Source organism: Hibiscus syriacus, unplaced genomic scaffold (genome assembly GCF_006381635.1).
Source record: "Hibiscus syriacus cultivar Baekdansim isolate YM2019G1 unplaced genomic scaffold, ASM638163v2 tig00110108_pilon, whole genome shotgun sequence".
Lineage (NCBI taxonomy): Eukaryota > Viridiplantae > Streptophyta > Magnoliopsida > Malvales > Malvaceae > Hibiscus > Hibiscus syriacus.
The window spans coordinates 175,420-184,062 of NW_024062592.1; the positions used below are offsets into that span (position 1 = coordinate 175,420).

General features: G+C 35.5%; 2 protein-coding genes across 3 annotated transcripts; both read right to left on the minus strand.

Annotated features, from left to right (window-relative positions):
• Window positions 1-57: 57 nt before the first annotated feature.
• On the minus strand, window positions 58-2,369 carry LOC120214791 (5'-methylthioadenosine/S-adenosylhomocysteine nucleosidase-like). Of its 2 annotated transcripts, XM_039212600.1 has the most exons (9): window positions 2,276-2,369; window positions 2,187-2,233; window positions 2,025-2,088; window positions 1,755-1,846; window positions 1,408-1,514; window positions 1,218-1,292; window positions 931-1,005; window positions 560-652; window positions 58-401 (listed from the first exon to the last, which is right to left on the minus strand). In XM_039212600.1, the coding sequence occupies exons 1-9, from the start codon at window positions 2,278-2,280 to the stop codon at window positions 204-206; spliced, it is 756 nt and encodes a 251-aa protein (XP_039068531.1). In that variant the 5' UTR covers window positions 2,281-2,369; the 3' UTR covers window positions 58-203. The 2 variants fall into 2 exon arrangements, with proteins under 2 accessions (XP_039068531.1, XP_039068530.1); XM_039212599.1 differs by having other exon boundaries at window positions 64-401; window positions 2,187-2,356.
• Window positions 2,370-3,734: 1,365 nt separating this feature from the next.
• On the minus strand, window positions 3,735-5,446 carry LOC120214790. Its single transcript, XM_039212598.1, has 5 exons — window positions 5,149-5,446; window positions 4,758-5,057; window positions 4,457-4,678; window positions 4,245-4,373; window positions 3,735-4,105 (listed from the first exon to the last, which is right to left on the minus strand). The coding sequence occupies exons 1-5, from the start codon at window positions 5,407-5,409 to the stop codon at window positions 3,899-3,901; spliced, it is 1,119 nt and encodes a 372-aa protein (XP_039068529.1). The 5' UTR covers window positions 5,410-5,446; the 3' UTR covers window positions 3,735-3,898.
• Window positions 5,447-8,643: the final 3,197 nt, after the last annotated feature.

Genomic DNA, 8,643 nt, shown 5'->3' on the forward strand with positions numbered 1-8,643 from the left:
TTTTATTAATCTCTGTTTGATTTAATAAAATATTATAATTTTATTCAAAACACCGTACTGACCAAACTATAAATTGTTGTTGTTTTGATCTTTAAATAACACTCATCTCATCCATGTTCGCATCCTATGGATGTAAGGATTATAAGTTCTATTGTCACACGTATATATTTCAGACTGAGAGACTGATAACAGGACAAAATTAATCAAAGTTCAGGCAAGCACTTTCCGCAGATGAAATCGACAATTTGAGCAACTGCTTCATTGAGGGCAGCGGTCACTGCAGCCAAATTCTGCAGGAATTCCTCAGCAGTCGGTTTTTCACCGTCGACTATATCCGTCACCGCTTTAACAAATATTGCAGGAACTTTCAAAAGATCTGCAACATAAGCTACAGCTGCTCCCTGAAACAAAATAACAGGAGAAAAAAATGAGGCAGCAAACTTCGCCGTTTTGAAGTACAAAAAGCGTCTCTTTCGAGTTAGCATGTGCGGTTTCACAAGGGTGATGTGATCCATTTTTGAGATTTCTCTATTAACAGATGGGGTGTTCCGGTAATTACCTCCATATCTTTGACGGTAGCATCATTTGCTGCGATTGACTCTTCATCCCGAGGGGTCATATCCAATGAATCGCCCGTGGATAATTTGCCGGCCTGAAACAGAGAAAAGTATAATGGAAATTGCCCTTGTTGTGTCCCTTAACAAAGAAAATGTAGGTGCAAACATTTCATTCGCTAATGAGGCATCTAGGAATGATAAACAATAGTCTTGACCGACCAACAAGCAATTCTAAGGGAAAGATATGTAGATTGAAAGAAATGAAAAGGGATTTTAGAAGCTCAATGTTAGCAGAAAATACAGAAGTTCAAAACATGGACGACAAACCAGCTCACTCGCCGGACAAAGAGGAAAACAAACAAAATAATTTTACCTTCAAATTAAGTGCTTTCAAGAGATTCGGTGTTGAGAAGGTCTGCCGCGAACCAATGCCAAATAGATCAAAAACCTATGGAAGAAACAAAAATTAGTTACTGATAAATCATTAAATATCACGAACAAGAACTGGAAATAAAACTGCTCAGCAATGCACAAACTAGGTTCATGATGACATTAGAAAATGTGTGATCCGGTGTTGTCAGCCTTCACAAATCATTGAATGAGAAGTAAATTCATCGAAGAGTAAGAAATCATCGAAGAGTAAGGGCTGATATTACTCACTGGGATCGGTATTCTTCTATCGTGAAATGCAACATGAGATGCGAGAAAAACATCACCAATCCCTGCTCCCCTTGCCTGGAAGAATCCAAGAATAAATACACAAAATATTTAGCATAGAGATACAAAACAAAATCGATGTAAGCAACGTCTATCTAACAGAAATATAGCTAAGAATCATTGGTACTGTGACCTTAAAACCACCGGCAGTGCCTGCATTTATGATCAGGTCCGGCTGCAATGCCTGGATTGATGCATAGGTCACAAGAGAGGCAGAAACTGTGCCAACACTATCAACCCCTGTAAAGAATTAATCACACACTTTAACAAAATGGAATAGCGAATGGAAGAAGCTTCTGATTGTTGACATCTCCACTACCTACATGGTAGATGTAAGCATGTCTCGCGCAACTGACTCAGTTACTTGCCAATAAAGTTAAGCATTTTCCTGTAACTGATGCTACATTTGGAGTCTATGAATAAGATGCAAAGTTTCATAGCAATCTCTTTTTACAGTGTTATTCGAAAGAAAGTACATACCCAAGGTCAAATCTTTTCCAGGCCAAACTAGATTTATCGTAATGTCCTTGTATGTACCATGATAATGGACCCAAGGGACCCCTTCTGGAAACCTGCAACATTGCCAATATTGAATCTAAACCAAACACCAAATACACACACACTAAAGTATCGAAAATATCGATGATTAAAAGATTAACCCAATATCAAATTAATAGACTTTAAGGGCTTCCAAGAAACAAACTTTAACAAAAAATTAATGTAAATAGCAAAAGAGGAAGAGGAACTCACGGAGAGTGAGGGTTTTCAACCAGCTGGAACTTATTCACCACCGGCAAAGCTTCTGTTTGCATAGCTGAATTGAAAACATAAACCAAAACCCAATAAGCATCAAAATATAAATTAAACGTAAATATGGAAAACTAAAGAAAGATAGAAAGAGGGTTTTTTTACCAATGATGATAAGGATGGATGAAATTGGATGTTTTTCGACTTGAGCAACCATGGGATCCACTGAAGCATCCGATCCCTCACCATGAGGAGCCATAGTTGTTCCTTTGAAACCCTTTCCTTTATCTCTTTATCTCCCTTGCTTTGCCTTCGCCGTTGCCTTTGCCCTCACCATGGGATTCCTGGTATTTTGTTGACGATGCAACACCACTGGAAAATTTTCAGCCGTTGCTCGAATGGGGTCCGCGAGTGTTTCTTAATCTGATGGCCACACATGTGTGTTGATATTTTATTTAATCATTAGGTTTTATTAAGCCTAAATTACGCATTTAGTCCGCTCAAATTTTACTGTGATTCCATTTTGATTATCCAACTTTATTTTTTTTTATTTTGTCATCTAACTTTCTATATTTATTTTTTGGATAAAGTATACAAATGGTCCTCCAACTATAGGAGACTGTTATATTGAGTCCATTAACTATTAAAAGTTACAAAATAATCCCTATATTAATAGGAGTTGCTTTGTTGAGTCCTTGATTAATAAAAGTTATAAAATGACCATTCATTATGTTCCAAACTAGTCCTTTTACATTAAGAATTTGACGATCATATGAGCTTGATGTTAACATGCTGGTTGAGATATGATAGTCTTTTGAGATTATGAGATCGGATTTTACCATATCTCAATCAGCAAGTTAACATCTAACTGAGACTACCATCAAATTCTTAAAGGAAAATGATTACTTTAAAGCATAATGAATAGTCGGGTGATAATTTTATAACTTTTAATAGTCGAGGTATTCAACAAGTCAACTCCCTATAATTAGGAGATCATTTTATAACTTTTAATAATTAAGAAACTCAATAAAATAATATCATATAATCGATGAACTATTTATGTACTACACCCTTATTTTTTGGATCACTCTTCCATTATCTGTGTAATGAAAATATCAAAACGTTGTATGTTGGGTAGCTTTATATATGAAATTAATTTAATATTTTAATGTTTTTTTCATGGCTGAAATTCTTTTCTTCCATTAAATTATTGTTTACAATGTAATTAATATTAAAATCGATCTTTCGCTGGTCTAATCTATAATCTTTATTATTCAATCATCAAAAAATTTAAAAATATTATTTTCGTCCTTCTCAACTTTTTTATTGTTCGGATTTTAAAAAAAATACCAAACATTAATGAATAAAAAAAGATTTCAAAATTTCTTTTAATTTTAAAATGGTTTTTATTTGTAGAATAACAAAATTTTCACGCTTTATCAAAAGTGAAAAAAAATACAAAACTTTTACTTTAAACTCAAAACATTGTCTTAATCTGCAGATTTCGGCTTAACTCCAACAATCTAGGACCCTCCAATATTTCACACGTGGTCATGTTTCTGGTATCCTTTTTTTCTGTTTCTTTATCGTTTTAAATAATTTAAATTCCGAAAAGAATCGAATTTGACAAAATCCGAACCCAAAACCAATTTAATTTTGACTTTGGGGCTGAAAAAGGCTGTGAAAAGTCTTGCTTTCTCTGTGTTTGCATGCATAAGTTATGGTAATACACATCATTAGCACAACACACACCACTGAACTGCACATAAATCAACTTAATCTACTGGAAGTTCACTTAAAATTAACCAAAATTTATTGTCCCTCCTTATTTTGTCACCCCTGATACATATATAGAGAGAGATGTCTCCGGTATGCAACTAGGATGATGGCTGCAGCAGCGACGATGACGATGCAAGGGGTTCATGAACAACGGAATTCGAAGATATCGAGATGGGATTGCCCTCTAACTGCAGCATGATGCTCCCCAAGATCTCTGTCAATAGTTTCTTGAACTCGTCTTCTTTAACCATCTTCCAGTGGTTCGCATTTACCATGTCGAAAGCATCAGCAACAACCTTGTCGATCTGGAGAAATTTCAACAACTTTGGTTTAAGAGGAATGACATAGGCCTATAGTTGCAATTTTGCATGTTTGTATAACAGCCTATGTTAATCAACTTGGAGATGTATCCTGTATGTGCCAATATATATGTTGTTGCATTACCTGTTCGACTGCACCGATTGGAGGTAAACCGGCCGATGGAGCAACTACTTCGAGCACCGCTCGTAAATACTCTTTCGACATTTTGCTGTTGCGATCTTTTGGAACGTTGTTCAAAGCTATATTCAGTGACTGAAATTGCAAAAATGCATTCCTTGATAAGTCCAACATACACAGTACAGGGGAGACTACAAGAGGAGCAATGGAGCATATACCTTGTCTAGTTCAAACTTGTTGGATAGTAGTCTTTTAATGCCACTTCCATCGAAGGTGCTTTCGCTATGGGCGACGATTACCGGTTTCTCTTTGAGATTTTTGGCCACACGCTCTGCGACTTTCTTAAATGCTTCGAGGAATGTTTCTTGCGAGACAAGTTTCTCGACATCATTGTCATCCGACCATGATTGCAGAGCCGGTTCTATAATGTTGCTGATAACCTACACAAGCAAACACAAGCCATTTCTTAACATTACAGATTGAAGATTGAACTATATATCCATGTGGAAAGTAAATTACCCAAGAATCCGAACAGGGAGGCACGCCGTGATCGACAGTAAGTTTCTCGAAAGCGTTAACGATGCAATCCTGCAGCGATATGGCATCATCCGACACAATCTGTTGAAATATGGACACCATCTCTGCTTCATAACTCGGGCCATTAATGAACTCCGACAGGTCTTCGCCATCGATGCGGAGGATAACGATAGGGTCCCGCTTCAAACCAGCGGCCATGCCTAGTAAAATATCCGAAAGAACCTCTTTGAACACCGACTTGCTCACTCTTTCTTGCTTTCCTCGAGTGAATTCATTCAAAACCTGAAAGAAAACATATTTTCTTTAAAAACCCTGAACCCTGAACATGTAACATGTTAACATGCTTTAGCTTGTAGGTAAAAGAGAGAGAAACCTCTGAGTAAATATGGTCAGAATCAGGAGAAGAACCCTGAGCAGGCAAGCCAAGAGCAGCACCAATATCAGCAACGGCAGGCTGTAACTCTTTCACAGAGAGCTGACCATCGCTATCCTTATCGAGCTCATTGAACTTATGATCCACGAAACTGGTAAACACCTCCTTGTTCTCAACCAACTCCATTATATCCGAACCGTCTAGAATCTTTTCACTTTTCTTCTTTGGAAGGGTTCCTGCTGTTGACGTGCTTGTCTCCATTTATTTCTTTTGCCCTTTTTCTCTTCCTTTTCGGATCAAAAGCCACTGGTTTTTTTGTGAGTCATGTGATACATGGAAGACAAATGAGTTTACAAGGGAGCTCCCCCCCCCCCCGGGTTTTTTGTTGCGAGTCCCGTGAGTTAAACACGAGTTAGAAGTGATGAGAGAGGTTTAGGCTTTGGCCTTTGAGCTTTTGGGTGAGTTGCTCTTTGATTGTTTTCTGTTTGATTGTTTTCTGTGCTAGTGTATCTTTGGGCTACGCCTGTTTTACACGACACAGATTGAGGGGAAGTGTTCGTTTTACTTCGTGTTTGGTAACGTCGTTTTCTTTCTTTAATCGAAGTGAAGACGAGAGCTACAGGCATGTTTGGTTTCATTTTCATGGATACAACTTTTTAGTGGTTGCTTTATATCATATGTGCATATTTTATCCATTAATTAGTTGAGTGATCGCATCAATTAAGCAACAATGATAATAAAAGAATTATTATTATTATTTGAGATCTCAAATTCGAAGACTATGAATATTAAAAGTGTGAGTTTTCAATGTAAAAAAAGGTCAAGAGTTATCTTTAAATAAATATTATCTTTTATGTATCATAGATTAATAAAAAATTAATTTAGTAGTCAAGTCAATTTTATATGAGATTGAATTCGGTCTAAATTAATTCGTATAAAATATTTTTTTTTATACTTTTATAATATGATTTATATTTTATGAACGTGATCGTAATAGTAATAATATTTGATCTTATCATCAAACATAATCTAACAAGAGTAAAAGGGCAAAATGACATATAATAACAGGTTGAGTTTTTCATCAACCCGATCAGACTTGAGAAGCATACTCATTCCATATAAATTTGACTCAATCCTACTCGATCCAAGAAGTATATTCCCTTCACTAGAATCTAAGGGGTTGTTTGATAAAATAAAATGATTAAGTGTTGAATAACTCAATGGCTTGAATGATTCAAAGGCTCTGTATGAATTGACTCTGAATGTGACATGATGTTTGATAATGGTTCTGAATGTACAGTCTGAATTATGAATATTTTCATTTTTACCTTCATAATGATTTATTATATTATAAGATATGATTGTTTAATAAGACAACATGTGAAAAATAGGTATTATGGTAAAATATCGGGTGCTTAATGATTCAGAATGTATTTTAATGCTGAATCATTCAGCATAGTATTCATTCAGATGTGAGAATCAAACACGTTGAATATTGAACCGTTCATCATTCAGCGTTGAATGGCTCCATTCAGCGTTGAATGGTTCCATTCAGCAGTAAACAAACGACCCCTAAATTTTGAGATAAAAATCCACATATGATTTAACTCAACATAAATATATAGAAAACATTTCTATTCATTAAAATAAGATCTAATTAAAAGAAAAACTATATATAAAAAGAGTTATAGTAATTATTCTTAAATTTATAGAAAAATTATATTATTACTTCGAGTTAAGTCAAATAAAAAAATTATCTTAAACTTGAACTCAATCTCAATCTCTACAAAATCTTACCTGACTCAACCTAATATATATTTTTTAGCAGGAACTAATTGACATCGATAGTTAAGGGACTTATTATTTTCCCTAGAGGTCATAAATTCGTGTATTGACATGGATATGAACGTTCATAGTTAATTGATTTAGAGTATTTAAATCGATGTTACATTATATTTATCCCAAATATATTAAAAATAATAATAAATAAATATTTTTTTAAACGATGGTATCAAATTATATCAAAGTAAAATTTATCGAACTCAAATTAAATTATTTTCCTCATATAAACCCCAATAAATTTATGGATAGGACACGTGGGGTGATTAGGGAGCCTCCAAGAATAAAAGGAGAGCTTACGTTAGATAATCATTAACCGGCGACCCCAACGCACAATCGACCACCTTTTCGGCTTTACAGTTTCGTCAGTTTCTGGTTGTTCTTGTGATTTGACATTTGTAACTGCTTAACCTCTGGACAAGCCTAGAAGCAGACTCGATATTCTCACCTTTGTCTTTGTTATCTTTTGGACACAGATCACTCCTAAGAAGTTAGTAGTTTTTGGCATGGATTTGAGTCCTCTTTACCTACGGATGCTGTTGAATATGTCGGTAAATAATCTGCTGCATCAACTGCTCCTCGAACACGGACAAGCTGGAAGAAACTGGAAGATGCTGTTTCGACTGTGCTTGGTTCGGTAAGAGATGCTTTATCATATTCTCACGTTGTTGCCGCAAGTGATTCGTCAAATAGTAAGGCCTCAGTTTAAAGAAAAAGAAAAAATAAAAGAGAAAATAATCTTAGTGATCGAAAATGCCTTATAATATACAATTTTAATCAATTTTTTTAGATTTACAAAAATGACCAACAAATTCGCAACGGGAACTCCAATTTCGTAACCCAGTTTCTAAATTCGCAACGCGAATTTGTAAATCGCAACACAGAAGTCAAATTCACAACACAAAAGTCAAATTCGCAACGCGAATCTGTAAATCGCAACACAGAAGTCAAATTCGCAACGCGATAGTCAAATTCGCAACACTGAATTTCAAATTCGCAACACAAAAGTCAAATTCGCAACGCGAAAGTCAAATTCGTAAAGCGCGTTTATTTTCGCAACAAATTTTCGCAACACTGTTTACCTATATCGGTAATTAGCGTAGCGAATTTGAAAATCACGTTGCGAATTTGTAAATCGCGTTGTGATAGTACTATTTACCTATATCGGTAATTAGCGTTGCGAATTTGAAAATCTCGTTGCAAATTTGTAAATCGCGTTGTGATAGTATTGTTTACCTATATCGGTAATTAGCGTTGCGAATTTGTAAATCGCGTTGCGATATAAGTAATTAGCGTAGCGAATTTGAAAATCGCGTTGCGAATTTGTAAATCGCGTTGCGATAATACTGTTTACCTATATCGGTAAGTAGCGTTGCGAATTTGAAAATCTCGTTGCGAATTTGTAAATCGCGTTGCGATAGTACTGTTTACCTATATCAGTAAATAGCGTTACGAATTTGAAAATCTCGTTGTGAATTTGAAAATCGCGTTGAGATAGTACTGGTTACCTACATCGGTAAACAGCATTGCGATTTACATATTCGCGTTACGAATTTGGAAAATCGCGTTACGAATTTGAAAAATGGCGTTGCGATTTTGGAAACCCGCGTTGCGATTTACATATTTGCGTTCTGATTTTGAAACCTGTGTTGCGAA

What these genes read in the sequence shown, in the direction of transcription:
- LOC120214791 (XM_039212599.1), bottom strand. Translation starts at nt 2,280, where the DNA reads ATGGCTCCTCATGGTGAGGGATCGGATGCTTCAGTGGATCCCATGGTT. An exon ending in ATAGAAGAATACCGATCCCA is followed by an intron (nt 1,006 to 1,217) that starts GTGAGTAATATC and finishes TTTCTTCCATAG; the next exon opens with GTTTTTGATCTATTTGGCAT. An exon ending in TGAAAGCACTTAATTTGAAG is followed by an intron (nt 653 to 930) that starts GTAAAATTATTT and finishes TCTCTGTTTCAG; the next exon opens with GCCGGCAAATTATCCACGGG.
- LOC120214790 (XM_039212598.1), bottom strand. Translation starts at nt 5,409, where the DNA reads ATGGAGACAAGCACGTCAACAGCAGGAACCCTTCCAAAGAAGAAAAGT. An exon ending in CTGACCATATTTACTCAGAG is followed by an intron (nt 5,058 to 5,148) that starts GTTTCTCTCTCT and finishes GTTTTCTTTCAG; the next exon opens with GTTTTGAATGAATTCACTCG. An exon ending in CTCCCTGTTCGGATTCTTGG is followed by an intron (nt 4,679 to 4,757) that starts GTAATTTACTTT and finishes TTGCTTGTGTAG; the next exon opens with GTTATCAGCAACATTATAGA.